The sequence below is a fragment of the Parasteatoda tepidariorum genome, chromosome X1, assembly GCF_043381705.1.
Source record: "Parasteatoda tepidariorum isolate YZ-2023 chromosome X1, CAS_Ptep_4.0, whole genome shotgun sequence".
Taxonomy (NCBI): Eukaryota; Metazoa; Arthropoda; class Arachnida; order Araneae; family Theridiidae; genus Parasteatoda; species Parasteatoda tepidariorum.
The window spans coordinates 80,227,904-80,250,968 of record NC_092214.1 but is presented as its reverse complement, the minus strand read 5'-3'; the positions used below and the strand labels follow the sequence as shown (position 1 = coordinate 80,250,968).

Below are 23,065 nucleotides of genomic sequence, written 5' to 3'. Positions count from 1 at the left end.
CAGCCAGTTTTGTAATAGGAAATCGTGTTCTTTCCAAAATGATTTTATTTCACATAACACATTGGAAGTGAGTCTATTCTACAATATTTGTTTCTAGAATGTTTGTTTGTTTTAGTTTTGTGCTCATCCGAACGTCCAACAACTTCTCGCATCCATCTGGTATGAGGGCCTTCCAGGATTTCGAAGGAAAAATATTCTTCTTCAAGTAGCTGAGATTACAAGGATAGGTTTGATGTTTCCAGTCTTCTGCACAGCCTATATAATAGCTCCAAAATCACACTTAGGAAGAACACTGCGAAAACCTTTTATCAAATTCATTTGTCATTCCGCATCATACGTTACCTTTTTATGTAAGTATTTATTCATCTTGCTTTTCTTTAGATACCTTCTGGCATGAACCATGGGAATTGAATAAAACTCTTCTTTAATCATATGTACAACATTCCATTTTTGCTCCTTCAACAGTGACATGAAAAGTTTCTCATACTTTGTCAGCTAAATTCGAATTTCATTTGAAAATTACTTTGTATATTTCTAAGCAGGGGCAAAATCATTTTATGGCATTGAATAATGTTTTTTTAAACCATTACATTAATGTTCTACATTGATTGTGCTATCTTTCTTTAAAAACCATTTTTCTGTGATCCATATAACGTATTAAGCAAGTTTCATTATTTATGTTAGCTACCCTAAATATTGAAAACTTTTTTTTTTCAAATTCACTTAAATCTGTATAACCTGGCATTGTAGCAGCAGTAACCGATCTAAGAACTGTGCTAGACACTCGTTGTCTTATACACGCGTTGCCGATCACAGCGCTGTACATACTCATGCCTGTACCAGTTTTTCTGGCTCTTCAGTGTAGTTCAAATGTAATGGTTTAATGAGTTTTACTAATTTAAAAGTGCTCATAGACTTTTTATTGCATTTAACGCAAAATTTACATAAAATTAAAATTTGTCGACTATATGAATTTAATTATGTTATAAACAAAAAGTCTTAATGACCTATTAGTTTCTTGACATTTTGGCAAAGCATAAAAACTCTCAAAAAAGGGACTACATAATAATTAAGGGAAGGCTTGACTTTAATCATAAACTTTATGAACACAGTTTTGTTTATCAATTTGAGTTCCTTGTGCGACATAGTATTTAAACTGTGCGTTGGTTACTTTAAACAAGGATCGTCATAGGTGATGACACTCTCCTACTTCTAGAACCTCTCAATAACGTAACTAAAGAGAAAAAACATTTTAAATATATCATTTTAAAACAGGAACTATCATTAACTTTTAAAACATGATTGTCATTTTGACATCCAATTCTCTCTTAAGCTAGTTCATGAGAAAAATATTTCACTAGTTTTGAAATTAATAATTATGACTAAAGATTAATATTTTTATTTATTTAGTTCTCTTAATCTTGGCATCACAACGAATCGAGACTGTAGTCGTAGAATGGTTTGGTACAGAAGAAATGAGACATCGTCTACATAGTGATGTCACTACAAAACGTGGAGCACCTCCCAGTGTTGTTGAGTTAATTATTCTTACTTGGGTAATGGGTATGTCTTTTACGCATTTCTTTGCTTTTATCATTTCCATTCTTAAAGTTAATTATATATTTTGCTTCTTAATAAAATTGTGCGTCAATTTAAAATCAAAAATAATTTTCCTAATTAAATTGAGATTAATCTGGAAACATTGTTAAAAATCAATTAAAAGGATTTGAAAGGTAAGTTCCAATTTAATACTTTCAGAGAGTTTTGGATTCTTGAACATACAACTTTGGTGAGTACTTTTATTTTCTCTCCGTCCTTTGAGAATAAAAGTCTATTCAAATGTATGGGGAAGAATGTGCTCGTAAGAATCGACAAGAAGTGAAACATAGAGTTTGTTATATCAGCTACTTGATTATGCAAATATTTTTCATCTCTATACATTGCAATTTTTATTGAAATACAACTGCCGCAAACTACTTTTCGCAATGCTTTTATACATTTGACTATAAATTTCATTCTAGAATTTAAGCCATAAACCCATCAAGCAGAGGTGCTAAATGAGTGAGTCCAAAAATTTAGCATCGTGTACTCGGAAGTCTATAAAAAATTTCAACATTATTAAAAGGTATGTAAAGGATAACAAAAGTCACGGTACAGCGGGCATGCATTTTAAATGAATGCTTCTTACTAATAACTTAACTATTTCGTGTTAACTACCGAAGTCTAATATCTAATATATTATTCTAATATATTATACTTATAAATATCAAATTCTACTAAATTAAATGCACTTTTCGATCTTTTGGTTTAAATAATCTTTTGCTCATTTGAAAAGTGAAATGCTCTGCAATCATTTGATGTAAATAATCTTTTGCGTATTTAAAAAATTAAATACTCTACAATCGTTTAGTTTTGATAATTTTTTGCTTATTTTTAAAATGTAGATTTCACCAAATTGTTTTTTCCGGGTAATTGGAGTAATAAGAATCAAATAGAAAAAGTTAGGCAATAACAAATAGTTTAATTGTATTAAATGAAAAGTCTGCGAACATACTACTTGCGCTTCAATGAGCTTATATAAATAAATAAACAATATATTCTCTTGTTATATAAATCTGGGCACTCACAGAATGTGTTGATCATATATGTTTCTTAATAGTGTAAGTAGATTAAGATTAATTATTGTAAATTTCTTTTTCATGGTTTTCTGCAAATTTTTTTTGGGAGATATTTCATCCAACAACGTATCATCATATAAATAGGTTTAAATCCGATATATGATGATTTTGAAACATAAAACTGATTGTTGACAAACAGTTGTTGTATAATTATCAGTTAATATAAGAATGATTTCAGCGTCTGCAGGAATATTTGCGCAATTTTTGATAGGTTCATTTTGAGTTCTCGCGGAGTCCATTTGTAAATATCTAAACAAAATAAATTCCCGAAATTAATGCAATGCGTTTCAAAAAAATTGACATAGATTTTGGCCGAATCCTAACTTGCATACTTTAATAACCTCCTATGTAGGTTAAGACCACAAAAACTAAATTGTACGTCTTTTGTATGCAGTTTTGGTAAATTTTTCTACTCTGATAAATGTAATGAATCTTTCTTCATTGATAATTTTATCTGTTGCTTAACATACTTTTTTTTCTCATACATGCGAAAACTTAAGATGGTTTAATATCTGAAGTTGCCCCACTTAGACATAACATACACGTACAGGAGTTGGACAAATACATAGTTGGGAAAGTAGCTTGAGAATTTTCATTTATCAGCTTCTTGATCTTCACCACGATGTTACATAAAATAGATTTTGAAATAATGTTTTTCGTTTAAATTAGAATCGTCTTAATAAAATAAAAAACTCTATATTTCTTTCTTTTTGATCTTTTCTTTTCCTTTGCTGTAGAACTTATGCAAATCCTCTCAATGACTTTAACATTTTTTTGTATAATGCCGAGATTTTTCCCATTTTTTCTAACAATAATTTTTGTTCGAAATTCATTTGGAAATTTCTCAATTTTTAAAAATTGAAGTGGAAATTGACTTGAGTTAATCTATATAGTTTTCTCGTTATCACTAACTATTTCAATTCTAAATGTTAAGAATATCCCTAAATTCTTCAATGAATAAATAAACCTTGAAGTAATCCTTTCCAAAGGCTTTCTTTAATGTACTTAACTCCAATTTCACTGGCTTTGAAGTCCATTAAAAACTATTTTATCCACTTTTAGTTTGTGCTGACATCTGTCACTAACTTCAGTTTTGATGAAATACCCTTGAATAACATTGGTAATCATACGTCAAAATTTTAGGGAATTCATGCAGGTATTGTCGTTCTTCTTCAGGAAAATTTTTTTAAGTAACTACATGACATGTGAGCATAACGTACAATATCCCGTTATGAGTTTCTCCATGTTTTCCTAAGCATTATAGAAAAAAAAATCGTAATTTCTGTCATATACAGTCCCTTACTATTTAATAGCCCCATTGAGCAGTAGTAAGTAAACTTTTCACAAAAAAATGGTGCTAAGATTTAAATTATTTTTTAATCAAATAAGCAAGATGAAATTTTTTTACCAGAAATTTTACCAGAATATGGTAAAATTTATCGTGTTTCTAGCTCTATGAAAACACCAAAACACCCGGTAACTTTTACCAAAGCACTTTAGTAATGATTTCGGTAAAATCAGCAATACAATAGAGTTTTACAATATGTGATAAAATTCGATAAATGTGGTAAAATTTGCTAATTTTATCAGGATACTTCAGAGTATGGCATAAAAATCATTTATTTCGTTAATTCATTTTTCAGTTTTGTATATTTTACTAAGCATGCAGTAATAAGAACTATACTGAAAACCAGAATTTCCAGTAAACTATTACCATATGAAGTTACCGACTGAATGGTTTAAATACAGTATATTTTGTTTTACTAGAAATGGCAATACCATACAATACAGTACTCTAACTAGAATTTTTTTCTTCGTGCAAGAAATACGATTAAATATTTCAACAAAATATTTGTAAACTTTAAGGGTTTGAAAAATATAAACTAATTTATAAATTTTAAAGATTTTTATACTTTAGTTCATGCATTTTGAGATTTTTTATAAATTTAAAAAATATGTATCGACTAATTTATGAATATATATGGTTTAAATACCGTGTATTTTTATTTACCGTATTTTTTACCGTATGAGAATTATGTTTTTTTTTACCAGAAAAATCATTACCATACAGTGTGGTAATTTTATCAGAATTTTTTTTCTCCGTGCAGTAATAAGTGATTAAAATTTTCAACGAAATATTTGTTACTTTTGAGGCTTTAAAAAATCAGAACTAGTTCCTAAACTTTTAAGACGTTTATACTAAATTTCATACTAAATTTTTTAGACTTTTATAGTTTATGCATTTTGAATATTTAAATAAATTTAAGGAACATGTGTAACTAGTTTGAGATTATTTAAATAAATATGAATAGTTTTATGAATTTTGAGGATTTCTATATTTTTTTAAAAAAATGCACGAACTAATTTCTAAATAAGCAAAGATTTTTATAAACATAAATTGTAAGGATTTCTATAAATGAATGCCCTATTTGGTGAACCCTTTTAAAACATTGTTGGTGTAAAAGAAAAGGTTAAGAAAAATGAAAAGCAATCTATCCACGTGAAGTGACCTAATTCGTGGGTCGATACATTGATCTAAAACACTGATGGATATTTCACTTATTTATGAACTCACGAAAAGAACCTCAATAAAAACCTTTTTGCATTTTAGAAATTTCATTTTGAGAGATGGTAGACTTCAATTCTAACCGCAATGCTAAAATAATGTGAATTTTACAAAAATTATTTTCTTAATTTTTTTTATTTTAATCTATGTTAAATTATTTGAATTTCGATCATCTGTATTGAATCTCAAATAAAAGTTTCAAAACTAAATAAATTCATTATTTTTATGAATATTATGCGTGTCGTCTTTTAGCAATTCTAAGAATACCAATAAAAACGGTGACACTTTCGTTTATCTTTCATAATTTTGCAGATTTAAATCAAAATACTTAATTTTGAGATATATCGCTCATGGGCTGCAATAGCGGCACAACTCAAAAAATCAAGTTATGAGATAAGTGGGTTTAAAGTTTTCATTGCTAAGCAAAATGCATAGGAAATGCTTTAGTTTGCTTAAAAGAAGAGATTACCTTCAAGTTGAATTATGAGTTGTGCTAGTATTGCTGCTGAAAGAATGTGTATTTCCGTATTTACACCTGTTCTTAGTCCAAAACGCGTGTTATTTGAGTTGTGCCACTATTGCAGCCCATGAGCGATATATAGTATAAGGAATTTTTAAAGCATACTCATTTGCTACTGGAAATCTAAACGCAATGGCAAAATATTGCGATTTGTTTTCTTTTGTTTTTGCAAAGCTTATTCTCATTTTTTTTTAATTTCCTGTCATTTTATTTGAATTTTGATCATCGATATTGAATCTCAAATAAAAGTTTCAAAACTAAACAAAATTCATTAGGTTTTGGGATGTTGTGCATGTTATCTTTTAGCAATGCTAATCAAAAATCAATTAATTTTGAATAATTATGCACTGGTCCCTTTCTTCGTAATTAGACTCTTAATGAGATTAAATCTGAAAAGACACATAGAAAAAGTGCCCTATTGTAATGACTACAAAAGATTCAAATTAGGATCATAAAATTAGTCTCACTGTTTTTCAGAATAGAACCAGGATTTTATTGTTTTCGAATAATCTGAATAAGACAGTCATAAATTTTAAAGACATCAGTAGAATATTTTCTGAAAAGTAAATATTTTAAAACTTTAGAGAAATGAAAGGAATAATTTCAGGGAAATATATATTCAAATAAAAATATTTGTAAAATTTTAAAGGAAACAGTAGGATATTTTTAGGGAAATAAATATTATAAAACAAGCAATTTTAAAAATTTTAAGAAGCCAATAAAATATTTTCTGGGTAATAAGTATTCAAAAATCAGTATTTTTAATTTTTAAAAATATCAGCAGAATATTTTCAAATGAATAAATATTCACAAATAAGAATTCTCACGAATTAATTTAAGGTCTAAAACGCAAACTTCAAGTTTTGGCATTCAAATAATATTTACTAGGCATCGAAACGCTGCCTTAAAACATTTTTATGTTTCATTAATTACATTCTCATGTAATATATATTTTTACTATTCAAAATTTTTTAATCATTTCTACAATAAGTTAAAAAGGTTAATTTTTGCCCGAAAATATCGATGAAAAAAATTTTTTAAAAAATAGACGCAAAGACTTTTTTATTTAGAAATCCGTAATTTGTTTCAAATATATTGCAAAATACGCGGAAAAATAAACTTTTCCCACCTAAATTCTGCTATAATTGTGTAAAAAATTGCTTAAAATCTAAGTTTCTGATTCATTTTTATTTCTCTAGAGTAATTTATAGGGAAGTAAGGGGATAATGTGAACTTAATTCTATTATTTATCACTCAAAATTTCTCCTTATATTTAGGCAAGTTAGCAAAACTATTATTCACTTTAATATGTAATACTCTAACAATACTCTTAATTTTTAAATATTAAATTATAAAACACGATATTTCCTATTTGCTTTTTTTAGCTGACCTATAATAGGCATAGACATAGACAAACAAATCACTCTTATGGCTAGTGTTGACACATTATTCTCAAGCTACTATAATTAAAAACTTATTAAGCTTTCGAGTACAGTAGAAAAGGTTAATTACTAACACAAAACTTTAAAAGGCTAGTTGTTTCTTTCCTTAAGTCCTATTATTTGCTTAATTTGATTTGTTTTTGTACTATAAAACATTTAGGAAAGATCAATGCTTTAACATATAAATTTATTTTTTTTATAAAAATTTTTGCCTGATCAAACTCAGCTTTTATTATTTTGTTGTTGTTGTTGCTAATTCCCATCTGGTCTGACGGGGTCAGACCAGATCAATGAATCCGTTGATATTGAGAAAATCCGAAACCAGAATGGGAGAGGAATGAATATCGTTCCAGTCCAGCCCTAAACAGATCAAGATGTGCTCAGGTGATGCCTGGTTTTGTTGGCATTTAGGGCAAAGAGGAAAGATCTTTTGATTTGCAGAAAATTTGAGACTTTTCAGGTGTCCACTGGCCAGTCGGGATAGGCAGGTGTTGGTTTGCCTGTCCCCAGGGAGAGATAGAGAGAGTCCTGGTCTTTTTGCTTTATACCAGTAGTGAATAGGTGGAAGCAGCCACTTTTGTTTGTTCTGGGCCTTTTGCCTTGCAAAAAGTTCAAGGTATGTAAGCTCTGAGGTGGAGGGGACTGGATGGTCTAGTCCCTTCGTTGCAAGAGTGTCAGCCAACTCGTTGCCGTGGATATCGACGTGGGACGGGATCCATTGAAAGTGGACCTCATGCTGTTGGGAAATGAGCTTTACTTTTTGTAAGATCGAAAAACTGGTTTTATCTCCAATGAGGGCCCAATTTTTGAGGTGTTGAATTGAACTACGGCTGTCAGATAGTATCCAAGTATTTCCAAGGTGCCCTTCACTCAAGATTTTCTCTAGTCCCCTGTCGATTGCAATTAGTTCGCTTCGAAAGACGGAGCAGAAATCGGGGTTTCGTTGATGAAGAGTGTAGTTCTCTCGAGGTGTTTCAATAAATACCCCACTGCCAGTCTGTCTATCCATTTTACTGCCATCAGAGAATATTTTGATGTCGTTTGGAGGGATTTTATTGATGATTTCCAGGGACAATTGTCTGAGGAAGTCAGGCACACAGTCTTTCTTGTCAAGCATGGTAGGGAGGCTTTCATGGAAACTAACATTGGAAAGATCCAAGCAAGTACTAAGATTGCTATGAAGATAAAGAGGTTCAATATTTTCAGCGATTAACAGTTGTGATTTAACATGACTAAAAGGACTGTTTTTCTTTAGCCTTTGATTGCAGGTCCAGTTATTTAGGTAAATAGCAGTTAAATTGCCTATTATTTTGTTGAAATGCCTAATGATTCTATTTACGTTTTTAAGCAATAGGAGAGGAAAATGCGACTCTCTAATCAGTACTACTTTAGACCAATAAACAAAAAAAAACTAAAATATTAATATGATTTTGATTATAATTTTAAAAAAAAGGTCTCTCTCCAAAATGAAATTGACTAATTAGCAATTTTTAGAAGTTCTACTAATTAAAATATTGTTCAAAGTTTTAGAATGAACACGTGGAACAATTTTTATTTAACATGACAAACAAAGATAAGAAAAAGAAAGTCAAACGATGATAACAATTCATTAAAGTTAATTTAATGAATTCAATGAGTGTGACTTCACAATTTCACATCAGTAAGATGGTAAGTGGGAAATTTGAATTGAAATTTGACCTCGTTTGTTTGCGATTCTTTTGCGGACCACCATTTTGCGACCTCTGACCTAGACCAACCAGTCATCTATGAATTAAAATGTTTAAATATTTGCAAATTTCAATTAGATTTTAGGACGATTAATTTGAACGATTAATTAAAGACGATTAATTTAAGACGATTAATTTGATTGTTAGAATTATATTTATTAAAATTCAGGTTCATCTAATCTTACTACGTGGAGAAAAAAATTTTGGCAAAATTACCGTACTGTATGGTAATGACATTTCTAATTAAAAAAACAATTTCAAAAAAAAAAACTAATTTTGGTTAGTAAAATCAAAATATACGATATTTAAACCATTCATTTAATACTCTTTCCGTGTTCATATGGTAACGATTAATCGGATGGTTTTCACAATTATACTTAGTATTACCACACATTCAGTAAAAATACAAAACTGAAAGTAAATTTAAGCAAATAAATGGTTTTTATTCCAAGTTATCGCCATAAAACTACCAAAAGTTACCTCATTTAACAAATTTTATCGAGCATAATAAAACCTTATTTTATTTTTAATTTTACTTAAATCATTACCACAGTGCTTTGGTAAAAATTACTGAGCTTTTTGCTGTAACGAGAGACATGATAAATGTTACCATATTTTAGTTGGATCAACCATGCTTCTTTTCTCAGTGTATGAAGAACGGTTGACTGCTATTTTAAAGTTGTTTAAGCAAGGAAAGCGACAGTGTGAAATCGTTCGTTTGCTCTGTACACGACTCTGTGGACTGACTCCCTTTCGCTACCCAAACTTTTCATCGCCACGGACCGGTCAGCTCTTTAGAATTTCGCCGTGGCCAACAGGAGGCATTGATTGTTTATATTTTAGATCATTTTAAGTTAGCATGGGCTGTGACCAAAATAAAATACAGTTCGGTATTTGTGGGGCGTGACGTTTATCAGCTTCCAGTTAACCTCTCGCATGCCTCCCATGGCAAACCCGACAACAATACACCACAGTAAATAAAATGAAAATAATTTAATGTTTTTTTAATACCATTTGATCCGGTAATTTTCCGGGGGACCACAACTCTAAAGCAATCGCTTTGGCAGGATTAGATAATAGGTAGAAGACTTGCCTGGCTGAAAATTTCAATAAGCGCTTACGTTTCTGCCTCACTGTAGGTGGTCACTTTGAAACCAATTAAATTTATTTATTATTAAAAGTCTACTGTTATTTTTATTTGTTATCTTTTGTTAATTTATACGTTTTTAATAAAGTTATATTAAAAACATTGCTTACCATTTTTTCTTTCTTTTTTGCCGCACCTTATAAATTGGGTCCTATAAATATTCTCTTTTTAATTTCAAATCCTTATGGATGTACTTTGCCAAATTAAATTTTGAGTAATGAACGTTACTCTATACGTTTAAGGTACGAAATTCTCTTACTTGGTATTAATGTCGATAGAAAAATATCTGCGCCAAAAAATTTTTAGTTTTTCTTAAAACAATTTAGTTTAGTTTTTATTTTATTTGAAAGAAAAGGTTTGCAGATGCTCTTCATTGACCATTACTCAAATAAAATATTATTCTTGCATTCTAGGCTATGGTAATTTTCCTCAATGTATTTTTTTTTCCTTCTTAATTTGAAAGAGTTTTTTTAAATACTTTATCTGTGAAAAATAAATTTATTATATTTATTTTTAAATTAAAAAAAAAATACTCTTATTTGAAAAATTTGTATTTATGTGCGAAATAACGGGGATTTCTATCTTCGTGTCTACCGTATATTTTATAAACGCAATTAATTTGCTCTTCAATTATCTCAAGTAATACTTAAATAACCCCTTTAAGTTTTCTTTAAAGGCGAGCAAAATATCCAAATAAATTTAAATTTTTCTCTGGTTGTTAAAAAAGGCAAATCTAAATCAATTAACGTGTGTTTTACATGGTTGAAATTTTTCATTTAATGATATCTATGACGTCGGCCAGATGCATTCAAGAGAAAATTTAGCGGCGCCATCTACTGTTGAGAAAGTATAACATAATTCAATAAAAGAGAAGAATAATCGCATATATAGTTGAAATGAAATAAAATATTAATAATAAAGAGAGTAAGAAAAGTCCTCAATTAAAGAAATATGAAAAGCGAATAATATTTAAAGCAAATAATTATTAATAAACAAATCAAAACAAAGTTTAATGAATTACATATATTTTGAAATCAAATTAGTTTAATTACTTATATTCAATAATATGCAATATATAGCTGCTTTAATTACATAATTTAAATTTTATTTCTTCGATAAAAAAAGACAAATTGTTAATCGTGGAAGTTGAAAACTAATAGAATTCTGTTGGATTTTTATTTCTTCAAACATTATAAGTTCAGTATTATATGAAATTTTATAATGCTATAATATGTTTTTGGTGCTCTTTTAAGAATTTAAAACATTTAATTTTAAAAAAATGCTCTAAAATTAAATTTTATTCAAAAAATTTTAAAATTTCCAAGGGGAAACATTACTATAAGTTTAAAAAATAAATATTTTTACGTAATCCGACATGAGAAAATACAGATTAATTTTATGATTGGAAACTAGATATTGAAAAATGAAAGAAAAACTAGCATATCCCAACTAAAATTATTTAACAGTACGATCAACAATTCTGCATTTCATTTTCTGATTTTTTTTATTAATAAAAGATAGTCTCAGGTAAAAGGTAAAGTAAAAGTGATGATCTGAAAAATGATTTTAAAAAAAAAGTATCTTAATATTCTCATGATTGAATTTCAGGATGCACAGATTGATTGTCAAAGAGGCATTGTTAAGTGAATTTTATTATCACATGATTAAACTTGAGGATATATAGTGATTCTAAAAAAAAGAAACAAAATCTAACTTTTGACGAGTTTTTGAACATCATGATTAAATTTTAGGATTATCTTGATGAAAGAAAAAAAATTTTTACAGAGAATTTTAGGATTACCAGATTAATTTTCAAGATCCTTGGTGATTGTTTAAAAATATGAGGATTTTTCTCGAATTTGTACCTCACACTAAATAAAACCGAGTATATCTATTTTTACAGTATTTTTCTACAGGTCTTTTTCCAACTTTTGGTTAGTTAATAAAAACAATGAGTGAAACAATATATTCGAATTATTAATGAAATTTTTTTAAATGCTTGAAAATAGCAAACACGATCCGTTTCTATTTTATTTGCATTGAACTGAATAAACTGAATCGAAAAATGCCGGATTTGGAGAAATATTAGAGATTCCAATTTAATGTAAATCATCTACATTATTTACGGAATATTTCATGACGACCACCTTCAATATGTACTTTTTATATATTCATCAAGAATTAAGTCTGCCTCAAAAGTATACGCATTAAGGTTCTCAAATCAATATTTAAGCGAAAAAATAAACTACAAAAGTCCGACAAACAGCTACCGAGGAAGCTAACATCAACTGTGAAGAGTTGAAAAGCGATAATTAGAAATACCCAAAATTTCAACAGGCTTTAATAACAACCACCAGACCTTTTTAGACCAGACCTTTAATTACAACCACCACAAGTGCGTATATTTTTGCTGGATTTTCGACAAGCATTAAAAAAATATATAATTATGGCAGCTATTAACACTACATTCGGCATACTGATCTATGAAAGTATATTTCGATAATTAATTCTGATTTTACTTTATGAAGAAGTTTCTTGATTACATTAATTTCTTCGCACGTGTTTAAATAATATAACAAAATAAGATCCAGTAAATGTTGAATTTCTGAATGTCGTGAATTGAATGATTTGAATTTTCTCATTCTACATTTTTTTTAACAATTTTGAGATAATAAAAGATATCATTATTATTTAAACCTCTTATTGGATAAATATAAAAACAATCGTTTCTTTTTAAAACAATTTTGTATTTATCTGGTTTTCTAATTAATAATCGCAATAATAAACTTATTTTTTATATCAATTACTTTAAAAATATAAAGTTTTGAAACATAACAATAAAAAAGTTGAGGAAAATATTTCTAGTAGGGATATATCATTAATCATGATTAATTTCCATTCAATAGGTACACGGGGAAAACATTCTGAAAAAATTGCCTTATTGAATGGTAATCATATTTCTGGTTTTAAAAAAAGGAGGAAAAAAAACATAATTCTGGTTAATAAAGCAAAATCTACAGTATTTAAATCATTCATGTGGTAATTTATCCGTTCATATGGCCACTATTTACAAGAAATTCTGATTTCTAACTTTATAGTCCTTATTATCACATATTTAGCAAAAAATACAAAACAAAAAGTAAATTTAACCAAATAAATGGTTTTCATGCCATGTTCTAAGGCATCGTCATTAAATTACCAAATTGCATCACTTATTATAAAACTGTATTTTATTACTGTATACCTATAACTGTATACCTACGCACTTCGATAAAGATTACCGAACTTTTTGGTGTTTCCAAAAAGTCCGAAACATGGTAAATTTTACCGTATTTTGGTAGTTTTGACAGTAATTTTTGACTCAGAGCAGTAGCATCTCCCTTCATTAAATCTAGAAGAAAACTCAAAATTATAATTTCTCAGTATAATGTTACTAATAAATAGAAATTAATTTAATTTTTTCTAATTTTAACAGGCAAAATCCAGAATTTTAACAGAATTGATTTAGAATTTTTTGAAGAAAAAAAACTAAAAAATATTTAATTACTTATTCATTTTTAAGTTTTAATACTCAAAAACTATTCGACAAATATTTTACTAAATTTCTTAATTTTTAATCACGAATTCAAAAATGGAATAAAACTTGTATGCCTTACAATTCAAAACTTTTCCGAACGCTAATGAATAATTTTAGAACTATATTTTGCATGAACTTATCTTTTGATAAACGAGTTTTACAATAGTGTAAAATTTTTTTGATTCGCGTAATTAGTTCCAGAGATATGGCGAAATACAAAGTAATTTAAATCAACAATGAGAGGCCAAAAGTTACAACCACTTTCTTGTCTTAGCTACTAGAACCATATTTACCAGATTGCGGCTATATTTTGAAGGTCAAAAATTTCAATTCGTCAAATAAAAAAAGGAATGTTTATTCAGATGAAGTACGTTTTTCACTTGACTGGTGACTGGTGCACGTGAAATCTGTCGGGTCACGAAGTCATCCACGTTCCCATAATAAATCATGCTTCTCGGGCTCTTGAATTGGAGACTGATCGTTCTTTGGTTCAGGTCAAAATTACGATCTGTGGAGGAATGGGTCAGTCCTATAAGCCGGCTTTGACGTGTGTGTGGCTGAAATCGTCCATAGATTCCCCACTGAAAAACAAGAAATCAGCCTTAAATTCACTTGATTTCTCCAAGCAGACTTACCGGTATTAGCAAGTAGCATTGGAAACAATAACAACACGTTTTTGAATATGATTTTGTAACTTAAAATGTTATCATATCGAATTAATTAAGTTAATCCTCAGAATCATAAAGATTGCATCCATCCACATTCAAATCCAACAAAATATGTCCAAAATTATTAAGGTGTTTCGATTTTTATTTTGCACGCTGTAGATAAGTGGAAATACTAAAAATTGTAATATGAGATAAGACAAAATTCTTAACAATACTTAACAAAATACTTATAGCGAAGAAACCACTTACTATGAGATAGAATAAAAATTATTTTACGATGTGAAAGACAAAATAATTCTTTTAAAAATCATTAGTAAAATATAGGTAAATATTTTTTTTCGATTTTAAAAAGTAGATTAAAAAATCTTTGTATACTATGAATTATTTTATTTATTTTGTACATTTGGCACAGTTTATCTTATGTGTTACTTTATGATGTGGCAAAGTAAAAGAATACAAAATATTTAATTCTATAATAACAGAACTTTCTTTGTAAAAACGCGCAAAGCAGCAGTATTTTCAAAAGAAAGAATAATTGAAGCAATAAAGAAAAATGAAAACAATAGAATTAAAAATATGGTCACCGAAGCCAACGTCTTCAGAGGAATCAGTTCCATAGGGCACAGAACAAAACTTTTTCTATTGAGAGAGCCAGAGAAATGTCAAAATTTGCTCCCTCAGTACCCCGAAGGTTTTGCAAAAGTCCAGGAAGGAATACAAGAAATACATAAAATCAAATCAGAAGAGAAATTTGAAACAAAATCTTGAGAATATAATACAAAAATACAAAAACTCACAGCAAACTGGTCTAACAGCAATTTCATGAAACTAACTCAATGTAAAAGAAACATTTGAAATAAAAGAAAACAATCTAATATTTATTTCCTATTGTTAAATTTCATAAATGTCCTGTCAAATTTAGGTTAATTGCGTGTGGCACTAATTGTTACATTTCTGATATTAATAAAAAGGTTTTTAATTTTCTTAAAATTATTTTACTTAAAATTAAAAAAGAGAAAAATATTGTTATAGAAAATAACGTTGCTGTTTTGGATTATATCAAATAATGTAACTTCTAGTATTAGTACTTTTGATTTTGAAAATTTGTACACCAGTATTCCACATGCACAGATTATTGAAATTTGTAGCGGCATTTTTGATAAATATTTATTTAATGAGAAAATTGATAAATCTTATTGGTTGGATTTATGTAGGTTTAATTTTTTTGAGAATGTACTTTATAATGGTCTGGATTTCTATAAACAAATTATTGGAATTCCACGAGGTAATTCCTTTTCTGGTGCTTTTGCTAATACTTTTTTACATTTTTTTGAAGCCAAATTTCTTGAGTAATGATTTTAGAGCTTTTAGATATACTGATGATTTGATTTTGTTTTATTATGATAGTTATGATTTTATTTTTAGTACTTATCCCAAACATTTGGTTTTGAAAAAAACTAATGAGAATTGCTTAAATGTTGAATATTTAGATTTTAAAATTGATATTGTTGATAAAATAATTAAGATTGGTGTTTTTTGATAAACGAAAGGCTTTTAAATTTAAAAAAAAAAAAAATTTGTAACTTTAATACTAATTTGTGCAATAAAATTTTTAAAAATTTAGTTTTTTCTCAATTGCTTAGATTTAAAAAAATTTACAATAACGTTGAATGTTTTCAGGAAGCTGCGAATAGTTTTTTGAGAAATTTGAGAGTTAATGATATTCTTTATTTCTCTTAACATGGCGAAATTAAAGTCTTGACTGAGCAGCCCCAGTTAAGCATTATATTAATCTGTTACGCAATCTTTACCTTTCCTATTCTTTTTTTTTTCCCTACTGCGCATTTTAAAAGAGGGCGTTGTTTTCTTTTATTTCAAATGTTTCTTTTACATTGAGTTAGTTTCATGAAATTGCTGTTTGACCAGTTTACTATGAGTTTTTGTATTTTTGTATTATATTCTCAAGATTTTGTTTCAAATTTCACTTATGATTTGTTTTTATGCATTTCTTGTGGACTTTTGTACACTTCTGATCATATTGGAACTGTCAAGCCGTTTGACAAATCTTTGATCTCCCTGGCTCTCAACGGGCTGCTGTGGGAAGCATCTTTCAGATTAAGGGTATTGATAACAGACCATCCTGTTAAAACAAAACTAAAAACTCTTGTAAAACAAGTTATCTGCTCACTTAGGCCAATTGAACACATGGTATTGAAAGACACATCGATTGACTAAAACATTATAAGAAAATTTTTATCTAAATATATATTTTTAATAAAAAAAATAAAAAAAATATTGCAGAAACTAAAACTATCATATCATTCTCCAATATCATTAATCCAAGTTAAACAACACTTTTTCAGTTTAAGTGTCTCCGCTTTACTCTAAGTATAAGAATAATAAAAATGCTTAGAAAAATTTTGTCATTTAATAAGATAGAAAATAGTGACAATAATAAATTTTCAAAGACCTATTTTTATCGAAGTTATAAACGATAGAACATTTTCGCATATACTTTCTAAAAATTTATTTATTACATGTTTTAATATCCACTTTTGATTTGCCTTTCTTAAATGAACTGAAAAAGAGCTTAAGCTAATGATTCCAAAGAGCTAATGTGGTCATATAATGGTTGAGGGTTGCGTTAATAATGAGGGTTAATAACACCGGTTAATTAATCGTAACTCTCTTATTAGGGTATTTATTTACTAAATTTGATTAATTTTGAAAAGAATATAAAATTTATTTGAAATGTTACCCAAATTTTATAGGACTTTATTTATTAAAATTGATTAATTTTCCGACGATGGAAAATTCAGGAAAAACTGATGCTTTAAATCATATAAGGAAATTTTTTTAAAATATTGAAAACATACGGAATTTTATTATTTTTTATAACGTTTGAAAAATGTGAACTTCGGAAAATTAATTGATGATTTTGTTTGATAGCTGAAATTTAATATTAATTTGTCAAACTAATAAATAAAAACTAAATTTAAAATAATATTTTTCAGATAAAATGACATCTGAAGTAATAGCAAGTCTGAAAACAGTATTTTTACATGGTTGGAATATAGTTCATTCGTTAATCATACATCATTATTTTATTAGGCCTTCACATTGTTTCTAATAGCACCGGAATTATATCAAGTGACACAGAACATTCAGATGATTTTTGTAATGCAATTGTTTTTTTTTGTTTTTTTTTTGTTACATTCAGATTTTAATATATTTTTTTATATTTGCTTTAGAATTTCGGAAGCCAGTCATATGCAGTTTGCTTTTTAATTTTATGGATTCTATCCGAGGGAAGAATTTTAGAATGTCAGTGCAGGCTGAAATTTGCTTTCTCTCTTTCTTTCTTCATTCTGCTTGTTTCTCTTATCAATTTAGGATCGAGTTTACTTATTTCTGGTTTGCATAAGTTCCCTGTATAAATTTTGGATAAAAAAATTTGAAAAATTGCATCAAACGAAATCTTTTAAGTGCAGGTTTCGAATTTTTTTTTTCTCTTGTCACGCTTCAGCGCATGGGGTTTTTAATTAATAATTAGGTCAATTAATGTTTTAAATCAATAATAATTTTTAATTATCAAGGCCTGTTTTTCCTACTCTAATAAACTGACCGATTATTATACCTATTTTATAAAGAAATTATCCTTCCTAATAATATAATATCATCTAAATCTTATAAAGTGCAAAAAACATGAAGGAAGCAAAATTCAAAATTTTACCCTAAAGTCCAAAATATCACGGGTAGAGGTTTCTAGAGAATCAATAATTTTGTTCGCAATTTTTTCTATTTGCTAAAAACATTAATAACCCAGTTTTTATAATTTAAAAGCATTCTGAGATGCAATCATTTACACGTAAAGTATTAAAATGATTTAATAGTTGTATTGCTGTCATTTTGCTTCTTTTTTTTTCTTCTTGAAAAAATAAGAAAAAAAAACGTTTCAATTGAAGATTGCGGTTATCTATAAGATTTTTTGTAATTTTAAATTATTTATAATCTATTTCTTAAGACATTCTAAACATAAATTATGTAAGCATATTACAAAAATAATATTATATCAATATTTATGAAATAAAAGAATGATAATAAACAAAGATTCATGAATACAGTGAACAAAAAAATTTGCTGACTGTTTTTGACGTTTAAAAGAAATATGCTTGTTAAATTACTATTCATAATTATAAATAGTCTTCAACTAATGCACCTTCAATAGTTTTGTTAATTTTTTTTTTTTTAGTTTTACTTATCTATATTAAAAATATATAGAAAAGGGAAAAGTGTTAAAAGAATTCCATTTTTCGCGCTTAAAATCAATATTTATATTTAGATCCCTATTTATAATTATATAGCTGTATTCAACTAATGTATTTCTAATGGCTCGTGGATTTCTAATGGCCTTATCTACTTTATTAAGTTAACTTTATTAAGTTGACTTTACTATGGTGAACTATACAGCAAAAAGAAAAGTAAATTTGCCTAGATTCTTTTTGACATTCAAAATAACTATTTCTCGTTATGTATTTATACTCAACTAATTTATGTTTAACAGTTTAAAGTTTGTAATATTTCCCTTATCTATTTTATGAAATATACAGCAAAACGTGAAGCATAAGGGAAATCTCCCAAAAATCCTCTTTGATGTTTGAAGTTATTATTTATTATTTGATCACTAATTTTAGATATGCAATTGTATTCAGCTAAAGTATTTTTAATGATTATTGTAAGTTAACATGTGTTTACTTTTCTATTGTTGAAATATATTGCAAAGCGAAAAGCGCTGAAAATGTTTTACCCAAACAACTTTGTTTTTTGTCATGCCACTAATCATATTGCGTAATTGTTCTCCATTAAAATATCTTTAATAGTTTTTGTAATTTCGTATTAATTTTACTTCCTTATTTTCAAAAACTGTTTTTCAAATATTCTATAGTTTATGTAGATTAGAAAAAAATTTATTTAAAAAATACAAATCAAATTAATTTAAAAACTTGCTTTTCAACCCTTATAAACCGTTCACCTTTTCTTTTTAGGCAATTAAGAGAAGTATAGGAGGTTTGAACGCTTTATACGGAACTATTTTTCTAATATTTTGTAAGCATAGTAAAATTCATGAGTTATCAGCATTTGATAGTTTATACTGCTTGTCATCTGTTTTCAATATTATCTTTTAATTAAATTATAAACTATGCTTTATATCAATAATATTTCAAGAGTGTATAAATTGGGTCAAACTTGCCTTCATCAAGGTAGTTTGACCCACTATGAAGGAGGATTTACCCACGAGAATTAAAAGTTAGTTTAAACTCTGAGAAACAGTACCTAATTAAAATGTCTAAAGAAATGTTAGTTGCTTCTAAAATATGAAATTTTTTTTTCTCATAAAAAATAACAAATCTGACTTACTGGTCAGTTAGGCGATTTAGTTTGCATTAATACACCGAATTACCTGTTCTAATATATTCGCTTTATTGAATGCTTCTTAATCTTTTTAATATTTATGAAGTTTTCTTTCATGCGATATCTCTTCTTGATTTCCTCTTTCGGCTCAAATATTCTTTAATACTATTTTTTTAAACATTTAAAAATAAACAAAAGAGAGCATTTTACACAAAGAATATTTTTATCTGTGCACGTTAATGACTTACAACAACAGGAACTTGAAACAACAAATAACTACTTTCGTGTTGATTATTTCTCTTTGCTTTTTCTCGTAAATGGATGATAGACAGAAACAACATTTGATTCTGCTTAATATCTTGCTACAATCTATTTTTTTATGCAATATTAAGCAGTTTTTTTTTTAAAAAATTTAACAATCCTCTTTATAAATGTATAAAAATAGATAAAATGGTTCATTCTTCCCAAATTCCCATATTTCTAAATTCTTTCTTACTTGTAAAACGAAATTATATTCTAAAATAGAAGAAAAAAGTATTTGATACGTTAACTCAGATTTATTGAGCAATATTTTTAAAAAAGCATGTGAATTTGGCTCCCTAGAATTTCTTCAGATAACCAGTTTATTATTATATTAAATTTATCAGATTATATATATTTTTAAAAATTTAGTTTCTTTCTAACGCTTGATAATTATGTAAACAGGCTTGAATTATATTTTGTTAGAAATGCATTACACTTCTTTTTCAGGTCTCATATGGAGTGAAATTAAACAGTTGTGGGATAGTGGTCCATTGCAGTACATTAATGATATGTGGAATATCATCGATTTCATCACAAACTCACTTTATGTCGCCACGGTAGCTTTAAGAATCATTGCATATTTTCAGGTACATACAATTTTTCAAATTGAATATATATTGTTAGAGAATTGATTCTTTTGACAATCCGTAGGTTTGTGGAGAACACACAAACAGACTTCGATAAACAGATTAAATTTTATCCGAGCGAAGAAAGGGTGAACTTTGTGTTTAGATAGCTAATTAGCGTGCGAAAAAAAAGCGCAAATCTATGAAGAGCCGTATAAAAAGATAAGCACAGTTGGAACTAGGGTTTAAAGTTCTTCCTAAGTCTTCGGGTTACTAATTCTGATTTATTTTTATGGTCTTGTCATGATAAAACACGCCATCCATTATTATGATACTTATAGTGTTAATAATAAATTCAATTTAATTTAAATGGGCCTACAAACTAATTGGACGACTACAAAAGAACTTGGATAACTCCACAAGCATGCTACCTAAAAAATAAGAAACGTCGATATTTAACACAGATATATCCTAATAAGACACTCTTACAAGGCTTTATTATGTCGTGATCTTAAACTAATTTAAAACCTTTTAAAATGTATAAATTAGAGAAAAATCTTTTGATGGTTAAAATTGGTGTTAAATTGAAATACTAGAATATTAAAGGTAGACATAATACAATGGGAGGGAACCGGAAGTTTGTAAAGCTTCTTTTAAGAAAATTGTTTACATTAACTACTTATGTTAACTCATTTTATTAAACATTTACTTACTATAGAATTCCAAGTATAAAGCTGATATTCCTACTGGCTCTCATACTTGGTTCAAAATTGACATTTAAATAGAACTTTTGAATGAATGGTTACATTTTTCACCTTAATTCTAATCTTAATGGCTCGAGACATTAAATATGCTAAATAGGTAGTAAAAACAATAAATTAATTATTACTCAAACTATCTAATAGTTATAATATCCTCATTGATTTTCACGTGGTTCTTTTATATCATTCTAGTCATATCATAAATTTTACATTTTTTTTAAATTGTGGGATAATCCTATTATTCTAAAAAGTACAAAACTAAGCACTCACTGCAATATAATTTAAGCTAGTTATGCTTAATGAGATTTCTAAAAATGTACATTAAAAACAGTTAATAAGTAAAACCCGATATATATAAATATATTTATAAATAATATATTTATAAATATATTTATAAATAAATATATTTTATGTGATTAAAAATTAAAAAAAAAATCATCTGAATATATCACTAAGATATCCATATAATAATGTTTTCCGTTCTTGAAATATTTCTCTTATGCATATTAGTCTTATAGTTATTAAACTTTTAGTAATAACTCACTTTTTAAACTGTTATTAAACTGTAGTTAAAGATGGCGGCCAATGAGTTTACATTTCCAAGTATAGAAAATCTTGAATTATGTGAACATTTTTGCAGTTAATGAACTATTTTTCTTTAAAAAAGAATATTTTAAATCAAAATATTTTGTTATTACTGTTTAACCCCTTTGAGAACGTGATCACATATATGTGATTGCGTGATTCTCTTTTCAAGACGCAACAGTATATATAAAACAAGCATTTCTGACTCCAGTGGTCCAAGATCTCACGTGATCTCAATACAATACTTTAGTATTAGTACGCATAGGCACTCTTTAGTACGCATACACTATGAGCATACGGGTCTGGTCAAGTGCTTTTTTCTCATTCTGCCTGTTCCAAAGGGATTAATATTCCTGGAAAATTTCATTGCTATCGTTAATATGAACGAAATAATATTTCGGACTTAAAACAAAGAGCTATATCCTTCGAACAGGAAACAAAAAAATGGAAACGATTACAAATCATAAATGTATTGAAACCAATGAGAAGTAAATTATGTCAGCTTCGATGCTTCGATGAAAATACGCTGCACGGCAAAAAAAAAAACAGATAAAAATAATAATAAATAATAATAATACACCTCATGGTTTCAAAGCACGGCAAAATTGAATCCTTTTCTGATTAAATGTGTACAGTGCCCTACTGCGTTAATAGGCTTAACTACTTACTGACGATTTTCTTATGTCATAGAAGAGGTTATAGACTTATTACTTAAGAGATTATAGACATAGTAATGTTTTAAAGCTTTTTTAATCATTTTATTGGTTTTACGTAACATTAATAGACGTACATAACATTAAAAACTTTTGACTTCAGGACTGTAAATATAAGAGTAGCATTGATAAGAATATGAAAAAGTAAAGTAAACAAAAGTATGACATTGTTGAGTTTCTTCTTTACAAATTCGCTATATATACTAATATATTTATCATATAACTATTTACAATACATATTAAATAATATTTAAATACTTTACTGAAACAAATATAAATTTATATTGTATTCTACCAAATGTATGTATTTAATGCTATTATTTTTCCTACCTTCTCAGTGAGAATTAATTTTTACAAAATTTTCTCTTTTTTATAGAACTGAACGTCAAAAAACGTTACG

At 27.7% G+C, this 23,065-nt stretch overlaps 2 protein-coding genes across 3 annotated transcripts in view; one reads left to right on the top strand and one right to left on the bottom strand.

Annotated features, from left to right (window-relative positions):
* The window catches only part of LOC107446622 (transient receptor potential-gamma protein-like), a 324,911-nt gene that overhangs the window by 261,780 nt on the left and 40,066 nt on the right, over positions 1–23,065 (top strand). For both annotated transcript variants that reach the window (XM_016061317.3, XM_071187238.1), the window contains 3 exons: positions 116–350; positions 1,411–1,563; positions 20,488–20,627. In XM_016061317.3, the coding sequence (XP_015916803.1) occupies positions 116–350; positions 1,411–1,563; positions 20,488–20,627 (528 nt within the window). The remainder of the gene's footprint in view (positions 1–115; positions 351–1,410; positions 1,564–20,487; positions 20,628–23,065) is intronic.
* On the bottom strand, positions 7,448–14,311 carry LOC139427082 (uncharacterized). Its single transcript, XM_071187709.1, has 3 exons — positions 14,293–14,311; positions 13,362–13,471; positions 7,448–8,617 (listed from the first exon to the last, which is right to left on the bottom strand). Exons 1-3 carry the CDS (start codon positions 14,309–14,311, stop codon positions 7,484–7,486), a joined length of 1,263 nt encoding a protein of 420 aa, XP_071043810.1. The 3' UTR covers positions 7,448–7,483.